We start from the raw sequence: 23,407 nt of genomic DNA on the forward strand, positions 1-23,407 counted from the left end.
ATTGTCTACCCACTCCCATCCAATAAACCCCTTCCTGTATAACACAGTACAGCTCGACAACAGCAGTACAAACCCCTCCAGTGTGACCATACTATGTGTGATGGGATATTTATTTCAGACATCCAGACGTTGTTATATGCAGCTGCATAATTATATTAAATATCCATAATTTAATATCCACCACTAAGAAGACTGTTGCTGCTCAAATACAACAGAGAATATTGGTGTTTCAACACAATGCTTGCATTTAAAAAAAAAAATGCAAAAAATTGAAAAACCCAGCTGAAACATCTCCATCCAGAACATACAAATCACTTACTCAACATAATCCACAGACCTCGCTGTGAACAGTTGTTGTTGGCGCTACTTCATTTTGAAAATGCGAGCTGTTTTTACTGGGACTGTTCTCTAGCGAAGAAATGGTCCCAATAAAAACTACCGAAAGGAACGTCTGTGAAGTATCTTGTGTATCCAGCTAATTGATTTTGGAAAAACATGTTTCTTGGGAAGTTAAATGTAATTTTTAATGCTCAAAACAGCATAAACACTGTATTCCCCCATTGTATCGGAGCAGTAACACACGTCAGGTCGGCTTTGTCAGCTTATATCCAGCTTTACGGGACTGTCCCTGCATGAGTGTCATCTTAGAAAGTCCACTGGTCTCGGATGTTGACCACCGCGTCCCCCAGTTTGAGTCTACTTTCTCACCTCCTTCTCATTTCCTAGCACCTCGCTAATGTGGGTTAAAAAAAAAATAAAGACAAGGCAAGTTCCCTGAGACTCAATACGTTTCTGTGGAAACACGTGGCCTAATATGAATACCAACATATCACATCAGTGTGATAAACCATTCAGTTGTAAGCTCTTAGTCCACTTGGCGATTTCAATTTTGTGATTTGTGTAACACCTGCAGCTGAAATATGAAAAATAAGCAAGGAAGCAGATCAGCTTACTGAGAAGCAGAACATAGATCATGTGATTGCGTGCAGTGGTGAGCAGTGCATGAATGTGTGCACACGTATGCGGTTTAGCGGAGTTTAAGAGTATTAACTGTAACCAGCTCACAAACGCTGTGAAGGGTTCTCAAATTTTACTTGTGCAAGTAAGTTGTGCAAAAACTGTGAACCCACTCTTGTATGACAAGTTCTTGTCAGGAAGGTTTTGGAAACGTACTTTTGGAAGTTTTTTTTTTTCTTGAATTTGAAAAGTGCCTATTATTTGTCTTTTACGTCAGAGTGCCAACTTTAACTTCAACTCTTTACACATAACTCTCTGAATGGAAAGATTTCACATATGTAGTCAACCACATGTCAAACTCGGCATGTGTCAGTTATGGGTGTGTATGTGTGGTGGTCAGTTAAGGGTGTGTGGTGTGTCCAGTAACTGTGCACACATGGAAAAGACCTCTGCATGTAAAACTTTTTTTTCCCTCTACAATTTTGTCTTTGTTTTCTGCTCTGATCCTTTGCATTTTCACAAATTTACTTTCTGCTTATGTGTGTAATTTCTAAACTAGTGATATTACTTTCACCCTGACATTAATCATGTTACTACCTTACCAATATGCATCAGACAGATGCATAAACAGATGTTTGTTAACAAAATACTGGCATAAATTTCTTTTTTTCTTTTTTACAACATGTATTTTAAACACTAAACCTCTTCTACTGATCTGAATCTTGATTTTACTAGTTAAATGTGTCCCTCGAACACTAGAAAAGGCGTAAAAATCTGCATCTGCTGTCGAGCTGCAAGGAAAAGATGATTTATCAGTTACTTAAAAAAACAAAAAGGCAGCAATTTTGATAACTGTGTCACTGTTCATGGTATTTTAAAAACTAAAATAACAAAAATAATCACCACTTGCAGCCCTAATCTGCTGTGACTTATTTTCTTAAATTACAATAACACACTTGACACAGGGACTTGCCCATAAAATGGGGAAAAAAACAAAAAACTTTCTCTGTCCTTCCTTTTCCTCCTGCCCCTGTGACACACCATTGTCTCTGAATAAACCTTAGTGTGCAGTTTTGCCCCTTATGACTACAGTTGCTGGTATCACTGAGCCAGAACCAGGTTTATATAGGGAAGGAGATCTGACCATGATAACATTTTCCACACAAGATCCAAAGCCAAGTGGGACTCACTAGAGCCAGAGCAAACTCTACATGTTTATACCACAGGATCAAAAAGGACAGTTTGCTTAGCGAGAAGCTGCAAATGACAAATGATCTCCACTGGCAAAGGGATTTTAAAAAATGAGACACAGATTTTATTTTATTTTATTTTATTTTTTTTTAAAGGGAAACTGAGAGGCACTGATAATGAACAAATGCTAGCTCTGTTTAGCCCTGTAATGGAAACCAGGCTAAAGACTTGCCTAGAGAGAATCATGGGAGGGGGCTCAGCAGGGTTAGAGATGTGACTCAGAGAATATATTGTGGAGTGAAGAGGAGAGGGTAGAGTAGATCACAGGCACGGTTTCTGTGTGGTACGTGGTAAATAATCAGAGTCATAATTAAATTGGCAATTCGTTTGTCAAATGTGATGTTGTCACTGCACTCTTACAATGCATTTTGCAATTGGCAATTCATTTCCAAGAGTGGTAATTAAATTCTCCATTTGTTTAAATAAAAGTTAGAATAAAAGCTTAATCAATTGCATTTCATATGGCCATGTGTTTTTGGTCTCTTTATTCAAATGGCAATTCATTTTGCAATATGCAATTTGCTACCTTAATTTCCTGTTGATCAATCAATATAAAAATTATTCCTTATATAATACCTAATGTGGCCTAGACCTTGTAAATGGCAAATAATCCATCAACATATTTACAGAGGAAAATAAAATATATAATAAATTGAACTATATGCTGTATTTTTCACAACAAAGGGCTAAAAAGCCTCATGCAGAATCCAAAGCTGCAAAAAAAAAGATTTTTCAATCCTAATATTATCTTTTTTTTTTTTTTTACTTTTCTAGCTGCAGACACCCTGATTAAAAGAAAAAAAAGAGGGAGAGCTGCACCAAATATTCAGTATAGACTAAAATATTAATTAAAATGTTTACATGCACATAATTTGTTGACAGTAATAAAAAGACAACACTGCAGTGTACAAGGCTACTGTTATGATCCTTCTAGTAATATTTCTGTCTGACTAATAACTGAAAAAAAAAAGATTTCAATTCAGCATTCAACCTTGAACCTGATCATTCTGTCAGGATGGTACTGTGGTTTACTCTTGCGGTTGTTATGCAAATAATGCAATTAGACTGAACTTTACGTGCTTCTCTTTACAGTAGCACCAGTGCAGGAAAGTGTGCAAAGATGAATTTTCACATAGAAAGACCAGAGACCATACAAAATCGCCTCTGTAGCATTTTGAAGTACAGGAAGTTTGTTTATTGTCTTTACACTTTTTGCAAAGAAGAAGAAAGAAACAATTAAATAGAGCAAAGTCAACTGAATGCATGAGCAAATGAAAATAAACTTATTTGTTATTTATTATGTACTATTGTTATATTAGCTTGGGTATAACATACAGCTGTTTATTTGATATACTATGTGAAATGCAATGTAGACTAATAGAACAGTCCTGCAATAAATCTTATAATTTTACTTATTTATTCAAAATGTTCTCAAGTGATATTGATTTAACTTTGTTGTTCTGGAGGATCTAAAGGATGAAAATAGCATGCATCCTTTATAATAAGCCAAATATACTCACTTGAACCATGACATAATGGTTCTTTGTAACACATCAGTGTTTGCAGGTGTGTGTGTAGGTGTGTACTAATGAATAAGATGAACAGAGGCCAAGAGAAAACTGCTAGGTGACAGTGCTGCACAGCTTTGTTTTGGGGGCTTTCCACATGCAACTCAGCAAGGTCATGTGCGCTGGCACTGTGGTTGCAGGTTACGCACATAAGCGCGCACGCACAAGCACGACAGTCCAAGAAAGAGTTTGTAATAGGAATAAAAGACTTGAAATGCATGAATAATGAAATATCATTTATCACCAAAGGAAAACGATGTATTGATCTGAGAATTTATTATATTAATGCAAGCAGACACACAAAGACCAGCATGACAGCTCCTTCCTTCTGCAGAAAATGACACAGAACTAGAAAGAGACAGAGCGAGAGATCTGACAAACATCTTGACCACATGACACTAACCACTCTACTTCCTTTAGATGTTTCTCTTGATTTTTGTCACACTGAAACGCATACACACACAAAACAATCCTCCCACATTCAGGCATGTCTCAACACTGAGAGAGAAGTTTTTTTTTTTCCACTCCGTATGAGAAGAAAGTTTGTTTTTTTCCTGTCTCTTTCAAATTAATCCAAACAAATATAAACAAAGGCGATAAATTATATGAAAATCTGCCTTCCAGAGTAAACCGTATCCGTTATGAGCTTTGTTGTTCACCATGTCTTAGATTAATTTCCTTTTTTTTTTTTTCTTCTAACATTAACAAGCATTTAGCCTCAACTGCCAGATTACAGCATCTGTCCATCCATACATGTGTAGCTGCAGAGGAAGCAAGATACACAAAATAGTCCTGTTTTTTTATTTCCCCCATCAAGACTACGGCCTCCTCCTCCCAAGACATTCATCTGGCCAGGCGGACTCCGTTTTCCTTCCAGCATCTGGATCTGCACTGGGGTCTCCTGAATGTTGGACTTGCCTGCCTGGATTATCCCCACAGGACTCATCCAGAAGGTAACCAGTTCAAATGCCTGAATCATCTCAAAAGGCTCCTTATACGAACTTTAACCCTGAGCTTCTTAAAAATGCTCCAAACACCTGCAGGAATTCACACAGATCAGTCAATGATCAGCCCTGTCCACCACAATATCAACAGTATGGTTAATGGTATATATTGTGGTGTTTCTACCACCAGCAGGGGCTTCCTCTCCTGTTTTGAAGTTTCTTCTTACAATTGGTTCAACCCGCTATGATGCAATATTTTAAGCATTTAGCATGATGGAAGAACTGTCCTCCAAGCATACACCAAAGTAAAGTGGCCAGTCAGTAGATATCCACAATTCCTGTCCTATAGGGTCACTGTCCTGCCTGTTTTCCCCAACTATACTCTGCCCTCCCCACTACACCCAGCTTCTGATTGACTGGGCACACCTGATCCAGGTAATTAGCAGGGGGTGGAGATCTAGAGGATTTGTCACTCTTAAAGTGACAAATCCTCTAGATCTATATCTTGCAGATAATCCAACCCTAATGCTCAACCACTACAGACGTTTATGACCAAGTATGGAACTTCCAAGTACGGGATGGGCTTTCTCACCAAGTCTTCTGAATGTCATCCAGAGAGGTCAGTCAGGTTTAGTTCAGTTCAGTTCAGTTCCTTAAACTCAACTGAACCATCGCCACTCAAAGTCAGCAGTTCCCCTCCACGTGCAAGCCTCTGGTTTATGTAAACGTATGATCAATCTGGATTCACAGATCCCGCCTATAATACAAGCTTTCAAAAACTGTGCATGAATCATATCAAATTACGTCTGGTAATACAAGAAGTCAAGAGCAAAATCCAGTAAGGAAAAAAAGGTCAGGCCGATACCTGTGGCCATCGTAGATTCCAAAAAAATATTTTCTAATGATCTAGTGTGCGAGTCTCTTTGATGCCTTTGGTAACATGTTACATCAAATGCCTTCTGTGGAAATTTGTGGCATTGAACTTGATAGGATTTCTCTATGACTCACGGTATTCCTGACAAGAGTCATTACTGCTGACTGACTAAACACTGGTATTCTACTCAGTCTTAATCCCTCAAGCCCACAGATAGCGTGTGATGACTTTTAATTAGGAAGCAAAATGCAAAATTATATAGAAGAAAGAATGAATTCAGCCAGAAACTCAATGGACAGTGGCCAGCTGAAAATCTACTACCAACAAAAACCTTCATCTATGTGAAGCCCTCATAGTTTCCACTACATTTAGTTTACCACAAAGTGAAATGGGCTAATGACATTTTAATAAATATATATGCCTTATACCCTAGTCACACTCGTTTCACAATCGCATCACTTCATGCTTCATAGTATGTTAAATTCATTTATATATTATTTATTTTACATACCTGTACCTGTAAGTTTATGGCTGATTTTGCACAAGCACTTCACTGTACTTTTCCATGACTGTATTTATAAGCTGGTGAATTCAGTGGTAACTAATGAACATCTCATCTTGACAGCATAAATTCTTCAACCAAGCCAAGACAGAGATCTACAGACTTAAAATTAGGGGGTGTTAAGACAGGTTAGCAGAGAGAAACTGAAAAGCAGAAATGTGGCCAGAAAAGTCATAAAAGTTGAAGTTATAAACTGTAATGAAACAAACGGGGGACATCTGATCTCACGCTTTACCAATAGTCAACATTTTACTCTGTCTGGTTAAAACGAATGGATTTTCTACACGGTATTTATGCCTTATATACATGTGGTGAGCACCCATTCGGTTTGTATGCACACAAGCATACAAACATGCACCCACACACACGTCAATAACTATTACATCAGTCACTTCAAGGTATAATTTCTAGGTTTCATGAAACTCAATCCCTGGAAAGAGGAAAAGATTTGACTTTGTGGGTGAGATACAAAGGCTGTTATGATGTAAAATGAAACTAAAGTCTTGTCTGTCACTGAAGAGATAATCAGTGCTCTGAACACTGGTGTCAGCAGAGGTCGAGTGGCCATCTGGATGTTGGACAGAATTCTACAATATTTCCAAGATATCCACCTAATCACTTGGGCAAATACAAAATACACATTGCATAAATGTGTATTTTACAACATGTATTTGATATTTAAAACTAAAACTAAGCTGCATCCTGGACCCAGCAGGTGTTAATTTTATTAGGGCTGCAACTTGTGCAATTTTCATTATCAATTAATCTGACAACTACTTTCATGAATAATCATTTGGCTTATGAAGTGTCAGACAATACGGGAAATCACAATTTCTCACCATCACTTGTTCCCAGAACCAAATCGTCTGTTCAACCGACTATCCAAAATCCAAAAATAATTAGTTAGCACGACTTAAGAAATGTTCAAACTACTGAAACTGGGGAAAAAAAAAGAAAAGAAAAGAAAGAAGTTGCAGATTCTTTTTGTCTTCATTATTGTGCCCACTCATGCCTCTGCACAGTGGCATTTGAAAATTTGAATGCGAAAAGAAAAAAAAAAAAAAAAAAAAAAACTATATATATATATATATATATATATATATATATATATATATATATATATATGCCGATTTGAAATAAATTATGTCGGCACAGTATCTAACTTACTGCAAATGTATGTGTGCAATTAGAAAACCTTTAAAATAAAAAGCAGACAGAAAAAATAAAAATATCAGCCACTACCCCCTCTCGCCTTGTCTACCCATTGTCATGTCTCCTGTTGTTGTTGTTTCCTGTCTCTCTCATGGTTGGTTTCATTCTGTTTCTGGTTCAGCTGACTGAGGCCCATGTGTTCAGAGCTTTGGTTGTGGTATGCGACAAGAGCCAAATTAACACTGCATGTTGCCATATGAGAGACTGAAGTACAACAAGTAACACAGAACAGATGGACACCCGAGTCTGGTTATTGGAAAAGTATTTTCCACTGATGTTGCAAACTCCCCTCTTACTGACAGTGGAAAAAAACAGCACAGATGCAGAGACATGAACGTGTGAAGATAAATGTAAACACGAGAATGTGTTAGCACGTATATTAAAAGAGCATATTCACTTCAAATGTGTAACTCTACTTCTGTTTTAATGAGGTACAAGTCCACTTTCTCAGAAGACCTATTCCTGGAAATTCTTCTATTTTCTTTTCGCTGAAGGCTTTAGATAAGGTATCACGTGACCCTGATGGGACGGAAAGAAGAAGACAAAGCCTTTACCATATATGACAACATACATAAAAACATGTGTGAGTGTGTGCAGGGAAAGCACAAACACATACAGACAGAGAAGGACAAACCTCGAGAGCAACATGATACATAGTGTAGGCACACATACACACCAGCATGAAATTAAACCATGTGGGAAAGATTAAGGCCAGAAGAACTGGAACAAACACATGCAAAAGTACAAACACACTCACACACAGACTGCTCAGATGAGATGTGAGTAGTGTGACTAAGATGAAGTCTACAGGAGGTCTGAGGAAGCATATCCACCATCAGACTGCAGCAGTCTGTGGGAACTGAATCTGGAAGACAGAATACCAAGATTTTCCTGGCAGATTGTGAACCTCGCCTGTAACGCTGACTACTGTACGCCAGATGAAAAGAAAACCAAGGCTCACTGTGGAAGAGCCTCTATTAGGATGAGAAAACGTCAAAGCTCAGGAACCATACAGTACAAGATAACTTCTAGACATGAGAAACTTTTTAAAACCAACCAGAACTGTCTATCGTTGGTATTCCTAGTGTTAGTTAAGGCCAAAACCAAAGACAAAGACAGTAGTTAAAGGTTAAAGTCCCAGACAACAGTGAGGACATTATTAAGACTTCTGCTCATTTCAGCTGACGTGATGAGATTCACTTCTGCAATAAAGCTGCAGCTTTGTTTTTTTTTTGTTTTTTGTCAGAATAACACACAGACCTCGAACCTGCTTATATGACTGTCAGAGATGTATGATTCATTTGCTTTTTCCAGCAAAATAACTGATGATATGTACAACTACTGCAGCTGTAGTCAAAAATTATAGCGTTTTTTTTTTCCCCAACTTGTAACTACTAAATTAAATTATAACAACTTTAAGTTATTAAATTGAATTGTTTTGGTGAAAAACACTTTTTAAATCGAATATAGAGTCAATATAATCACAAAATGTACCATTTCATAAACCTAAAAGATTTTTGGCATTGCAACCCTAAACACAATAAAGTGTTAAACCAGCACTGGTATTGCTGTGCAGGATTAATAGTGTCACAACAAAGTATGGCAGCTGTAGCTAGGTTATACTTTTATATTACATATACACAGTATTTCCAGTGGTGCTTGAAATTAAGTCAAGATAACAAGTTTAACCCAATTAAACAAATGAGACAAAAATTACATTTAGCCACTTATGTATTAAGGAAAATGATCCAATATTACTTGTGAGTGAAAAAAGTATGTTTCACGTGGAAAATAACGTGTTTCATGACAACATGTGCTGGTAACACGGGTGTATGACTTGTTCTTAGAGTAAGCAAACTACATCACACAGATATGATTATTCTAGTGATCTGCTAGAAATAGATTTCTGGAGAAGACTCATACGTAGACCACAAGGGTGAAAATGATTAATTGAGGTAGTTTGATCATTTTTTGTCCGGATATATCTCTGGCTAAACGTTAGCCCTGACAGGATGCCACGTAGAACAGTCAGGTATGTGGAAGCACACATTAGTGATTGGCTTTTCTACTGATTTTGTAATAACGCAATTACACTATTTAATCTACAAACAATCAGGCAACAGTAAAATGATTTTTGCAGTGACAACCTTACCAAGTGTTTACTGCAAACTCCTTTAAACTGTGCTGCCCATCTAATTTCATCTTTACATCTATAACTACAGCAACATACACATACACTCTTGTGCTGTTTAAATGCTGTTCTATTTTCAGCCTGAACGTGGCCCCAACGCATCAGATTATACGGAAGTGAAACTGACCTCGGTTTTAACTACAATTACAGGACAAAAGAGATACTTGTTAAGACTTTCCCAGTAGGGGACAGTGTGTTTTTTCACAGAGAGAACTAACTTTTTATATTTAAGGTCAGTCTAAAAAATTGGCCAGTGAAAATTTTGTGTGTTGTCTGAAATCTGACAGATCATTTTGCAGGTTTATTGCATTTTCTGGCTAATACTTAGCAGCTATACTTTGGCTGGAGGTTCTCACACAGATACATTATCAGTTTCCCTGCAGCTTCCTCTTTTGTGCTAAATTAGCTCATTGATATTACTGCAGATTCTCACACACACACATAAAGATATAAATAAAAATACACACAGTAACCATACCCATGGATTACTATTTTCTGTGCAGTCAAGGTACGTGTGCAGCATGCAAGCTTTGCACACACATGGAGTTAAAGAAGGAGCACACAAATGTGTGAAACCCCAATGTACATCCACTAAACAGAAACCGTACCAAACAGAGCAACACAAATAATTTACAGATTTGTATGTTTAAATGACTTTTCTTGAATGCATTTGCTCTATCTTGTGTATGTTAAAATGTGTGCATGGTAGTTCACGGCTCTCCTTCCTTTTAAGGCCATTCTCAGGACCTTACCTCTCTGTGCTATGCTAAGATTACACACACACACACACACATTTTTGTATGGCAGTCATTGTGAGGACACTCATTGACATAATGCATTCCCTAGCCCCCTAGTGTTGTGTAGGCTTTGTTAATCTACTCTGTATCAATTTTTATTCAATCAATTGTTACCTTACTCCTTGACCATCACAACTGACTGCCTCACCCTAAACTTTACCCTAACCCTAACCAAAACCTAATTGTAACACTAAATTCTAAAACCTAGTCTTAACCCCGAAGATGTTTTTTTAACACCCTTCCCATTGTGAGGAACCACTAAAATGTCCGCACTTTGTCAAAATGTCCTCAGTCCAATGGTTAAAAATTCATGCTGGTCCTCACAGTGATAGCCATGCAAACACACACACACACACACACACACACACACACACACACATACTGAGCTCTGGCTGTATCATCAACAGAATTACCTCACGCACATGGTTAGGGCTGCAGCTGGCTGAAGAGTTGAGGGCTGCTAAATATAAAACACTACAAACACACATACACCCTTAAACACACACACACATGCATGTAAGCAACGCCTTTTTCAGTGACCTCTGTTTGTGCCAGAACACACATTTGCACACAGCTGAAGAGACTGAACTGTGCTTCCAGTGACCTTATAGATGGCAGCGGCTAGTACAGCAGTCAACTGAACCAGTCTGATTGCTGGTTTGTGGATCTTGGGGTACTGGGTGTGCAAGCACACGCATCCTTGAGGCTGGCTCCATCTGGAAATATTGCAGGCTTTTTAAGCCATGAGGTCTTATGTGGGGAGCCAAGCATGCATATTAGAAGTAAAAAAACTAAGACATCCTGCTATGCTATGATGAGCTGTCAAGCAAGGGGAAGGGCAAGTTAATGCTTCTTTTTCTAATTAAAAAAATACAAGTTACTCACATAAACCAATTTAATTTCACATTTTTTGATTAAGGGGTCAATGCACTAATTAGCGTGTAATAAGGAGTAAAGTTATGACTGGATAAAGCAAACCCCAAACAAACAGGAAATAGTGTAGGAGGCATATCTACTCACCAAAAAGTAAAAAAAAAAGGCATGAATGCTGCAGAGTCTTTGAGGTAATCGAGCACAAAATGTCACATTGGCCAAATGCAGGTCTATACTAAAGTGTAAAAATTGTAGTAATATAAAGAAATATGTGTCAGTAATCAGTGAAGTACAGACAGAGTAACTACTATCTGTACCTACACCAACAGTAAGTCAATTCTCTCAAGCTGTCTCTTACCCTGTCTTCAAAGGTGCCAGTGGGAAAAAATTATGGTGTTTTAAGAGTGACACTGCTATTCTGCATGCGAGGAAATAACAGGCATGATGCTGTGATCAGTTTTCATTAGTCTAAACTGTAACCAGACTAGTCATATCACCCTTTGACTTCTTCAGTATGGTTAACACCTAAGCCTGTTCAATATCACAACAAATCAATCACTGGAGACAAAGATGTGATGAAAACCACCTATAAAACACACTGTTTTCTGAAGCAGAGCTAAAATTCATCACTGCTCTGTCTAGTTTTGTCATGTGGCGAACTGCACACCAAAAGCAGCTTCTTAGATACGGCAAATTATCACTTATGAAAACAAAGCAAACACAGAAAATAGATGATCTGAACAAGGAGGGGGGGAAAACCCCTGTGACTAAAACAGCTGGAAACAGGAAATGACTTTGTGCCTCTCTGTGTTTGTGTTTTTGTGTGTGTTAATTTAATGTACATGCACACAGACTGGCAAAGTGACATTAAGCAACCCTTTAAAGTCGTCTGTGGGTTTCAATCTTATTGATTGACACAAACAGATCTACAATACAGAATCTTGCACAGATATGAAACCCAGGCTGAGGTGCCTGCCAGCTGTTTCAGTGTTGTGGGTTCTGAGAAGAAGCTCAAAAAACATTTGCGAGAACTGAAGACACACAATCATGTGAAGCACAGTCCTATGAAAACAGGTTTGCTACACTGAGAACAGCAGTAAAAGAAAAAAAAAAAACATTATGGAGCCTAAGTGCAGTGTTGTTGAATATATACTGTGATAACAGAATAAAAAGTAGAAAATTGAGTAAATCAGTAAATTGGTATATTGAAATGTGATCATGTAGTTCTGAACTGTAACTAACTTTATCAATGCTCTTAATCTCAACAGTGAATAATGTCTGAATATATCCTGCAGCACTGTTGGGAGCAGAAGAGTTGCTGTTCTGTGCTTGAAAGGCTCAAAAAAGTCAGATCATGATGCCCTTCTTGATAAACCTTAAAGGAACAATTCAACATTTTAGGAAATACACTTATTTGCTTTCTTTGTGAGCACTGGGAGGGTACACAATCATTTTCACTTTGCACCAAGTACAAAGCAGGAATGAAGTGTTGTTTAGACTAGACAGGAAAAGGGCAAGAAGAAAGAAAGACTCCTGGGTGCATTTTGTGTGGATGTGATGTAGGACAGAAGACTTTAGTGCTGAGATTACTGGAATGATTGTTAGCAACCTCTCTCTCTCCCCTTCAAAAAGGAAGTGAATCATTTCTGAAAATGTTGGACTCGACCTTTAATTTGTAATATCAAATGATGCATTTTGCTTTTTGTTACTTAACAGAAACTCTCACACCAACTCCCTACTGCAATTATTTTATCTTTTGTATAAAGCAGACATAAAACCATGTATGCAAGGCGTAACACACTGAAATAAAAAAAATTATTCAAACTCATGAGACAATTTACCCATGAAATATTTGTATGTATGCAATAATGCCCACTAAACTAGGTGTGAAGACTAGCTAACTTCCTCTTTGTAACCAAAGTCCTAAACCATTTTAGACTGCAATTCAATCACATTTTGCTTGGTTTTGCAAATGTAACTAAATATTAATATATCTTCTGGAAAAAGAGATTTTAAAAATTATATTAATATAAATTAAAATAATTGTTAGCACAATGAATGTGATGTGTTATATTGGACGAGTGTTTTATATCGTGTTTATAACTGATGTGTACATAAAAATGTGCTTTTACCTTTGGAGGATCATAGAGCTCCAACTGGTACATCTCCCCTCCTCCTCTTCCTCCACTTTGAGTGGTGCTGATCCTCCTGACCAGCAAGTGGCAGCGTTGCCAGCGGGGCTGAGAGTCAGAGATGGTGTCATCCACCATCAAGTACCTCAGCTGACCCTCTTTACAGCAGCCAGTTGCCTCAGACCTCCTATGTCTCATGCTTCTGCTGCGAAACCTCCGAAAACGATCCAGGATTTGAGAGGTTACTCTAGCCACAGACCGCTGTGAAGAGGCTGGGGGTGTAGCCTCAGAGTTCAGACAAGAGGAAGAGTGGGAGGAAGAGGAGGAAGATGACTCCTCATTTGTAGAGGAAATCCCGCTCACTCTGTCACCACTGTTTGCAGGAGTGTTGTTGTTGGTCGGGTTGCTGGGAGACAGGTCCTGGGATAAGGGGGGGCTGGGGAGGGGCCGTTTCTTGAAAATCCGTCTTACAGTCTGCTGGATATGACTGACAGGGAAGTGTGTGATGTCAGCATGTCCAGGGTTTGAGGTTGAGGAGTCCGATGAGTACCGTTCAGATATCTGACGACGATCGCCGCCAGAGATCTCCTCATTGCTGTGGCTATGAATGTGCAGTGAACCACTGCCGACGCTGCGGGTCGACCCTCTCAGCACCACCGGGTTTGCTGATAGGGGGTTTCCTGCAGCACATCGCAGTGGCTGCTCCTGTTCCCTGTGCACCACCACCGTCTCCACTTTTGGTGACACCACAGAAAAGAGAGCAGGTCCTCCACTTGACCGCCCTGCCTCCCGATAGTCCTGCACCCCAGACAAAGACGTGATCCGCACTCGACTAATCAAGCCCTGCGATGGAAGGGAAGGGGCCACTGGAGATGTGGAGGAAGCGCTGCTAGAAGCAGTAGCACATATGTTCTGGCTGAGCAGAGAGCCATCTTTGCTGACCTCACAGCAGAAGTGCTGCTGGAAGAGGTCAGTGAACTGCTTAGAAAAGGTCTCTGGTGGGAGCACATCATGTTGTGGCCGCTCTCTGGCAAAGCTCCGGTAGTGTCCGACCAACTCCCGGGCTGTGGCGATAGCGTGCAGCTCGCAGAACTCCCTCCAGCCTCTCGGGGGCGCTGCCACGCCTGGGCCTCCTCCTGCTGTTGTGGTGGTGTTGGCTGGATGGATAGTGTTACCATTCATTGCAGTAACCAAACCGGCTGAGAATCACTGCTGCGAGACGAAGAGGGAAAAAAAGGAGGATAAAAATTAATGGTTGGACTGGAGGTGGGGGCAAAAGAGTACAGAGGAGAGTGAAAGAACAGATTAGAAGAGAGAAAAAGAATGATTGAAAGATAAACAAATGAGAGAAATGGAAATCTAATTAGAGTCAAATCAAGATAAAGTGACGTGTGGTGAAAGAACCGAAGCACTAAAGATGGAACTGGAAACTCTGAACTACTTGAAAGTTTGAAACAGTTTAAAAATTGAGAAAAGACAGCCAAAAGTCTGATTTCATCTATTTTAAACTCTCTGAATTGGATTACATGGCCCTGCAAGAAATCTCTGGCAATCAACCAATCATAGAGTATCTTAACAGATAAAGGCACCCACGGTTCAGTCAAAGGATGACGGGTAACTATTCAATTTGGCAGAAATAAATTCAATCAAGAGCAAAAACACTGTATGTGAATATGTCTAAGTGAATTATTAAGAAATATTATCTTACTGTCGAGGTGAAAACTGTGGTGTAGCAGAGTCAATAAAGGTGGCTAAATCTGTTCTGAATTGCACTGATGTGGACAACATACACTGAAGTATTTGAAATGAATGAAAATAGTAATAAGTCACTCGCACAGACACTCAATGAGGCTGTGACTGAGGAAGTACGGTTAGCACGTTTCTTAATCAACCACACTGCCTGCTTGGCCATCTGCGTGTTAACATGTGACCTGTTAGGTGGTTCTGCTTATGTTTTTTTCCCCTCAAGGTGAAGCCTTCAGTATGTCAGGATCAAAACATGGCCTCTGTAAAATGGCTGAAGAACTTCACTCTCATTTAACCAATAATCTGGACTGATGACGTCTCTTTTTTTGCATTTGGTTGGGTTAGGAACATAAATAAAGGCCAATCCTGGAGCCACAGTGTATCACATTACATGTCGTTAGTTAGATAATGTTCTCACTTCATACCCATCAGATACTCATCACACTTTTCAGAATTTGCCAGTGTACAATTGGTAGTTTGGTTTTACTGAATGCTGTTTATTTGTGATCATTTGTCGAGTTAGACTGTTATTGACTGTCTGGCTCTTAAATTTTATGATAGAGAGTAAATGTGACAAAAATAAAATGAGAGTTCTCAGACTCCTGGACTCAAAACATGAATGTAGTGATTACACAGTGAGTGTCAAACCCCATGGCGCCCCTGTATTTTTCTGGGGTTTTGTGGGAAATCTTTCTTGCATACATTGAGGTGGTGGTTCTTGGGTATTCTCAACCTCCTACAGTTTCTCTCTGCTGCTTGTTATTCTCCATTCTGTATTTAGTTTCACTTCCCTGCTTTCTAGCTGCATAACAGTGTATGTGTATAGGTCTTATCTCCGTTAAGGGGTGGGTCATCTGAGGAGCTTTATTATGGTCTATAGTTTCCACAAACTCACGTCATGACTTTATAAAGCTCTGATAATGTAGATCTGTGTGACATCAATTAATGTAGGAATACAAACTTGTTACATGGGTGGAAAAAAAAACAAACTTGGCCTGCAGGAGAGAGGGAGAGTCCCGCTTTAAAATGATCTGACACCACATCTCAGTGGTGACATTCACTCTAGGATCCATCTGTAGACCACTTTTATGAACCTAAGCTACATTTTGTGAGTCAAACCCAAAGTGTGAAAGTGACAAATTATCTGGTTGCTGGTCGGAAGCAGGCCTCAATACAATGTCACAAAGATGATATATGCAGCAAGAGGCATCACTCTGTAAAATCACTGATCAATCAGCATGCATCAGCGTGTCTCTGAAGTTTCAGAAACCCAAAGTGAAAATCCACCAGCTGATTTCACAGCAGTTTCGGGATCTCCCAGTTTCAATTTCATTCATATTACATCAATAAATTATGATCAATATTTAGCCCTCAATGAGCAAGTACAGTATTTAAAGCAAGTAGCTACTGGAAAATACAGTGTGCCAAAGTCAGCAGGCTGTTAATGTGTAGATAATAAAATACCAAAACAATCTCAATTTATTCTGCTGCTATGTATACAGTATATTTATCGCCACAAAGACTTGATAGACACAAATGAAAGAAGCAAATTCACTGTAGTGTGACTTACAAATGAAGCCTAGAAAAAACCTTTAGGCCCTTAGGAGTTTGCACCTCTAAAGTGGAAAGATAGATAGAAAGTTTCTTGCTCCACTGGCATTTTCTAGTCTAGTTATTCTCTATAGTACATTTCAAATTTGAAAGTAAAGATTGCAATTCAGATTGTGATTCTGCATAAAAAGATTTTGGCATGACCTTTTAGCCAGATCGCCTAACCCTGATCTCAGTGGGGCTTTCTACATTTGAAAACATCAATTTAGATGTGCCCAACAATTAACCACCAATCAGTCTTTAGTCACATAAATACATCACCATCCGAAGTCACAGACACCACTTAGTCATTCTGTACAGAACAAGCACTCGACAGCTCTTTTCTTCTCTAGTGCATATGATGTTACTGCTCTGCATTGGTTAACAAATAGCTATTTTTGTAATTAGAAAGAAACAAGACAGTGGTTTATGAGTTTCACCTAAAAGAGGAAATGTGGTGCATTCCTAAGTATTCAATAAGAGCCATAGCTATGTCCTTCATTTTATTTATTTCCTGAAGTGTGTGTGTACATTACTGACCCTGTGTATGCTCAAGCCACATTTAAAGCAGATTAGCAGGAGAAAGGACACAGTCTCAACCACAACAGCTTTAGCTGATGCAAGAGTGGAGCTCCTGAGTTCATGCAGGCAGCCTATGGATGACTCAATGTTGTATAATCAGCAGCAGAGTTGTAGCACAACAGTGACCCTTACATGCACATGTTGTGCAGTTAGTTTCGTTGCATAGCACGATAGTGTCTGAATTTCTCACCCTGAGACACTTGCTAGTAGGAAAACGTCGATATCTAATGAACCTGGAGATGTTTTAAAAGATACCAGCACGTGTTATATAACTACTGCAGCTCATTTCTTTACTTCGGTACACATGTGCCATAAATGAGCAGCCGAATACGGTCGAAGCACAAATGCAGGAGTATCAACTAAAACATGTGCAGAAGTAGTAACTAAAACATGTGCCTACTGTACATACCATCTTCCTCCAGTGCAGCGGAGAAGGGTCTATTCTAAAGACAGGAAGTATGAGTGTGTGTATGCATGCAAGTGTGTGTGTGGGTTGGTGTGGGGGGAGTCACAGACTGTGGTCCAACAGATCACAGAAAACCACAAGAAATATAAGTGGGAGGAGGAGGGGGGGTCGTTGTGGTCAGGCCAAACATGGAGCAGCATGTCTTGTTATCTGTAGCCTAACATCTCTCTCTCTCTCTCTCCCTCTCTCTCTCTCTCTCTCACACACACCATGTCCTAAACGGCAACATTCAGAGAAGAAAAGCTGTGAATTCTTGAGACTGTGTCACAGAGTGAGCAACTGAAATTTATTCATTGGTATCATCAAACATACCAGGGGGACACGTACGTCAATGAGGGAGTGAGAACTTGGCATCATGAAAAATTGCGTCACCAAAGTTTCTGGATGTGTCCTGTCACAACAACTAATTCCCTTCCTGTACTTTTTAGAGCATGCTCAGTGCTTGCCCCCTTGTGCCCCTGCAGCTGGCCCCCCCAGAAGCTTGTTTCTATCTGCCTGGCCAGCCCAGCGATGACTCAGCACTGAGTACAGAACATGTACACACACACACACATATATAGACACACACTTCCTCTCGCTGTATCCCTCTGGGGTCTCTGTTCCCATGGTTTTCCCTTTCTTTTCATCCTCTCTGTCATCTGGTATGAGGATCTCCAGATGTGTTTGGATTCATGCTTCCTTTACTTTTACCTTGAATGAGGGCCTACTAACAGAGCCACATTCAAGTTGTGAGTAAAAACAAAAAGGTTAATACAGTTTTTGGTTTCCTTTCTCAGCCCTTATCCAGGACCTTTAACCCCAACTTGGTGCTTTGTTATCGTATTATTGTTTTGCTAGACGGCACACAGCAGAGAATGACAAAAGGCCAATTCAAACACACTACATTGCAAATGGAAAACATTCCTGCACAATAGAGTCAAAGTTCCTGCATTCCCTCTTTTTTTCTGTCTTCCTCACCTTACTCATCACCCCCTCCTGCTCCTCATCGCCTTCCTCAACAATGTCTACATTCTTTACTGTGACGCAGGCACACACACACACGCGCACACACACACACACACACACACGCGCACACGCACACAGATTGCTTTCTTCACCTCTCTCACGTACTTTACAGAAATCTGGCACATCTTTTCCTGCAGCGGTGACACCACAAGCGGCCTGAGAAACTGCTGTCCTGAGCAACTGTGGCCTAGTGGCAGATGTCGACATCAGTTTCGGTTTTCTTGGCAAGAAAAAAAAAAAAAGTTTAACCAAGCAAATGCTACTGTTTGCGTGTCCTGCCTCTGACTGTAGAGCTACTAATACTTCAGCTCAACTGCTGTTGTTTAAAATAGCAGACAGTGACACACACAATACTTAGAAGTCATTTGCCTTTATTGGGCAGATGCACATGTCAAACAGGTGCTAGAAAAAAAATAGTCTGCCAGGAACGCAGCTTGTGACTGACGTTTTGAGAAATATAGCTTAGTTTCATTGCCTGAAAGTCTAAAATGCGCTATGTGTGTGACATGGGAATGTAGAACAGTAAGACAATTAGTCAACAGATAATTAATCAGCTGTTATTTTGATAAGCATAAATAATCTCTGCTTACAAGTTCTCAAATGTGGGGATTTTTTTTTGTTTAAAGTGTGAGCACAATTGTTTCTCAGTTTTAATGTACGACCTACATTGGTTGAAAAGCAAATATCAGCCCAGGACTAAGTGAGGATTAAAGATCAAACATGTACAGCACCATTCTCACCTTCCATCATAACTTTGTTACTCCCAACGCCAGAGGAAGAACTAAACTAAACCTGATTTTAATCAAGCAGGAAGGAAACAGGATGTGTCAAAGACACGTGAATTGATCTTATCAGCAGGATTAACCTCATGACTCCTGTCAGCTCACAGAGATGGTTTATAGCACAACGCAACCTTGAATGAAATGAGAGTGATACTGTGGTATGAGATTCTTGTTAGATGCCCAGAGACTAAAATAGAAAAGCAGTCAGTATGCCTGTAGTATGGTGGCCAGTCGACGCTGTCCTGGCTGTGACCTATTGGGAGCAGAGCCAAAACGCAGCCTTAAAACCAGCACTGCCTTCAAGATACACACAAACGCACAGCCAAGCTTACACCTCAGACCACAATGCCAATACAAACATTATTACAAACACTGAGGCTGGTACAAAGCAACGCAAATGATCACTGCCGGGTGTGGAAGCAGTATTGCAGGGAGGTGCTATTTATATCTCGAGAGTTTGGCATCAGCCCTCACACACCTCTGTGTGCTCCCTATTGTCACTAGCAGGGAGCAGCTCTTGTTTGATGTAATGGACAGAGGCACATAAGAGGTCTCTGAGCTTTCAGGTCACGTATTCATATGCAGACAGACAGGGAAATGGCGGCATGCTGAGGTGTAAAAGTTGCTTCTTATGGATTTAATAATCAACCACACTGACAACAAAAGCTATTTTTTGTTAGTTTGATTATCATTCTTTTTTTTCTCTTTTTTTTACAATTTCTTGATTATTATTCTACAAACTAATCAGTAGATTCAATCAATCAATAATGAGAAAATGATTAGTTGCTGCCCTGATGCACTCACCCTGTGGACGTTAGGGAAGTTGTGAATGTGAATTGTTTGTCACAGTTTTGTCAAGTTAAGTCAAACTAAACTCCACTTCTACCATTAGTCAAACAAAGAAAAAACATAAACACATAACCTTGTGATTAATCAAGACAATCAGATTAATCAAGATTTAAAATAATCCTGCTCCTATCCTTCAGCTCCACTGTGCTCAAGTTAGGATTTTCTGACATGACTAACATGATGACACAGAGCACTAAACCCAATACAAAGCTTTAAACATGCATTACATCCCAGATACAAACCTCCGTGTTTTTAATGTCTTATGTAAAAATGCATGCGTCAGTTTTAGGTGGCAAGCCGAGTTCTTTTTGTTCTTGTTAACACACGCGCGCACACGAGCGACCTGTCTGAGAATGTGTGCCCGTACACCACGCCGCAAGTACATGTGCTGTTTGGTTGTTCATTATCTTCATTACTAGAGAAATAGGATGCCCTCCTAATTGTCATACTCATTATATAAAATGCAATTTACAGCAAGCCACATCCTTCTGACCTTGATATAGCCTTGTCTTATTAGAGAGATCAGCCGGATCCAATCTATTGCTTACGACTCAATTAGCCTGCGTGGCATCAAAGCTCTGTGAGACATCAAACACTCTAGATTTTACGGGAAAAACTGGAGATGGAAAAAATAAATAAATTCGGAAGAAACGTGGCAACATGTGCATCACAAGGTCTGGGATGAAAAACAGATTTTGTTACCACTTTTGAATTTTCATTCTCTGAATCACTGACTGAATCACAGAGCTAGGGAGAGAGTAAGTGATTGAGTGTGGGAGTTACAGGGTTTTTGTAAAAGAGAGAGAAGGGAAGAGGCAGTAAGGAGTGAGGGAAGCAAATAAGAAAAGGAAGAGGAGGACACGAAGGAACGTGAGTCACAAGGACAGAGGGAAAGAAAGATGAGGGGATAATACCAGGGCAGACAGGAAGTTAGAAAAACGGAGCAGGAGATGGTGCCAGGTTTGCGGGGGAAGGTCCAGGTGGCAGAGTCAGAGAGTAACAGAGACCAAAGGATCTCTGCTCTGCCTGGGCAGCAATCACAGCAACAGGAAGCCCTGCCCTGGCAAGCAGCGACGAGTGCACACATGCAAAGATACTGTACACACACACACACACACACACACACACACACACACACACACACACACACACACACACACACACACACACACACACACACACACACACACACACACACACACACACACACACACACACACACACACACACACACACACACACACACACACACACACACACACACAGTCAGTGGTGGAAAGCTCAACTAAAAGAGTTGCTACTTAAAATACTGTGCGAGTATCATGAGTGTGATGTATTTGTGCTGAAAACTAGCTGGTTAAAGCAACAGCCAATTCCTCTGTGTGCAAAGAAATACACAAATAAACAATATAGGCGAGGAACTGAGCTCTTGCAGAGATTCTTCTGTATGGTTTTACAGGGTTGAAGCCATAGAGTGAAGGGTTGATGTGAAAGCTGAAATATTTCTTAAAATAGCAGAGAGTAGTGATGCCTTCCACTTACTTTATGAAAACACTTTCTCAAACAGTGTCTCGCAAAGTAATTGCTGAAACATGGTTCACACAAGCACACAGACACAGCATGCACCACAGGTCGACACACTCAACATGTGCTATTAAGTACCTGTGGAGATGGAGGTATAGGTTTCTGAATGATGATTTGTATCAAGCACCTTCCTTGCAAACTTGAGTAAACCATGGTTGGGGCCTAAAACAGAACAGCAGAGTTTCTTCCTCTAAAGGGAGTTTTTCCTCTCCACTGTCGCCTAGTGCTTGCGCAAAGGGGTTTGTTGGGTTTTTTATTAATGCTTTATACAGTTATATTATGTAAGGTCTTCATCCTTAAACACCAAAGTGCCTTGATACATCTTCTGTTGTGATTTGGTGCTATATAAATAAAATTAAATTGAATTGATTTAGCCGTTTGTCTTCTCTATCAATTAATTTCCTGCATAAGAGTGGAAATACTGAAATAGGAAAAGCTTAAACCAGTAAGCAACACACATCCTACTCTTATGTACTATTCCAATAGAGGAAGGACATTAAAACCAGTGTAAATTGTAGACATTAACGTTTTTTCTCCCCAACTTTAACACTAGAAGCCAGCATCATGCGTTTGCAGATTTATTCCTATCTTTACCCTACTTGAACTCAACAAAATCTAAGCAAAATACAAGACATGAGGAAAAACAACCCACAAGCAACTATTATGCAAGTCTGTTCTTAGAACCAAAAGGCTGTGAATTCCCACCAATACGCTCACTATTCGATATTGTTATGACAAGCAAAACAACCTGCTACAATGTTAGCCAACAGCCCAGTTAACAAGAACTGACACTGTGCGACCTTTTTCCATCCCTTTCACTTCACGTTTTATACTTGAGCGCAGCAATCTGCTGTCTCACAGAAACCCATCAGAACCTGACGACAGCTACATGCAGCTAGCGGTGCTTTTGAAAAAGTGTTTCTCCGATTGATCAGCTACATAAAACAAGAGGTCTGCGTGTAAAAAGAACTGCTGTTGCAGGAATGGGACTGGCTGAGTCTCAGTGTTCCTGTTTGTGTGAAGTGAGATGTGAAAGAGCTTTGATAATGAACAGAGCAGAAAGCGAGACGTGCACAGCTTACATAATTGAAGAACATATTCTAAAGGAGGAAGTAGCACTGAAATATGAGATAACCTCTGCCCCAACTTCCCATAGCCTGAGGAAAGCATCAGCTGATTCAGGCTAAAACAGGACGGGAAGAGTCTGCAGCTTCATCATAAGTAAGCACAGCATCAATATAAGATAAAATGTTTGCTCAGAAAAGACCCAGAAATCTTTAGTACTTTGGCATCTTCATGAGAAGTAATAAGAAAGCAAGACATATTTTTATAACAAATTATGTAATCAGTGAATAAATGCTGATACTAGATAAACAGACCAATTCATCAAATAATGGAGTAACAACTGTGAAGATGTATATTTTGTAATGCATATGTCGTCT

General features: G+C 39.7%; 1 protein-coding gene across 4 annotated transcripts in view; it reads right to left on the bottom strand.

Moving 5' to 3' along the window:
• Window positions 1-23,407, bottom strand: part of sh2b3 (SH2B adaptor protein 3) — a 46,999-nt gene that overhangs the window by 18,053 nt on the left and 5,539 nt on the right. For 2 of the 4 annotated variants that reach the window (XM_026343001.1, XM_026343003.1), the window contains exon 2: window positions 13,362-14,573. In XM_026343001.1, the coding sequence (XP_026198786.1) occupies window positions 13,362-14,543 (1,182 nt within the window). In that variant the 5' untranslated portion in view covers window positions 14,544-14,573. Of the gene's footprint in view, window positions 1-13,361; window positions 14,574-17,688; window positions 17,711-23,407 lie in introns of those variants that run through there. The other 2 variants (XM_026343005.1, XM_026343002.1) reach the window with 2 other exon arrangements.

The sequence above is a fragment of the Anabas testudineus genome, chromosome 9 (genome assembly GCF_900324465.2).
Source record: "Anabas testudineus chromosome 9, fAnaTes1.2, whole genome shotgun sequence".
Classification (NCBI taxonomy): Eukaryota; Metazoa; Chordata; class Actinopteri; order Anabantiformes; family Anabantidae; genus Anabas; species Anabas testudineus.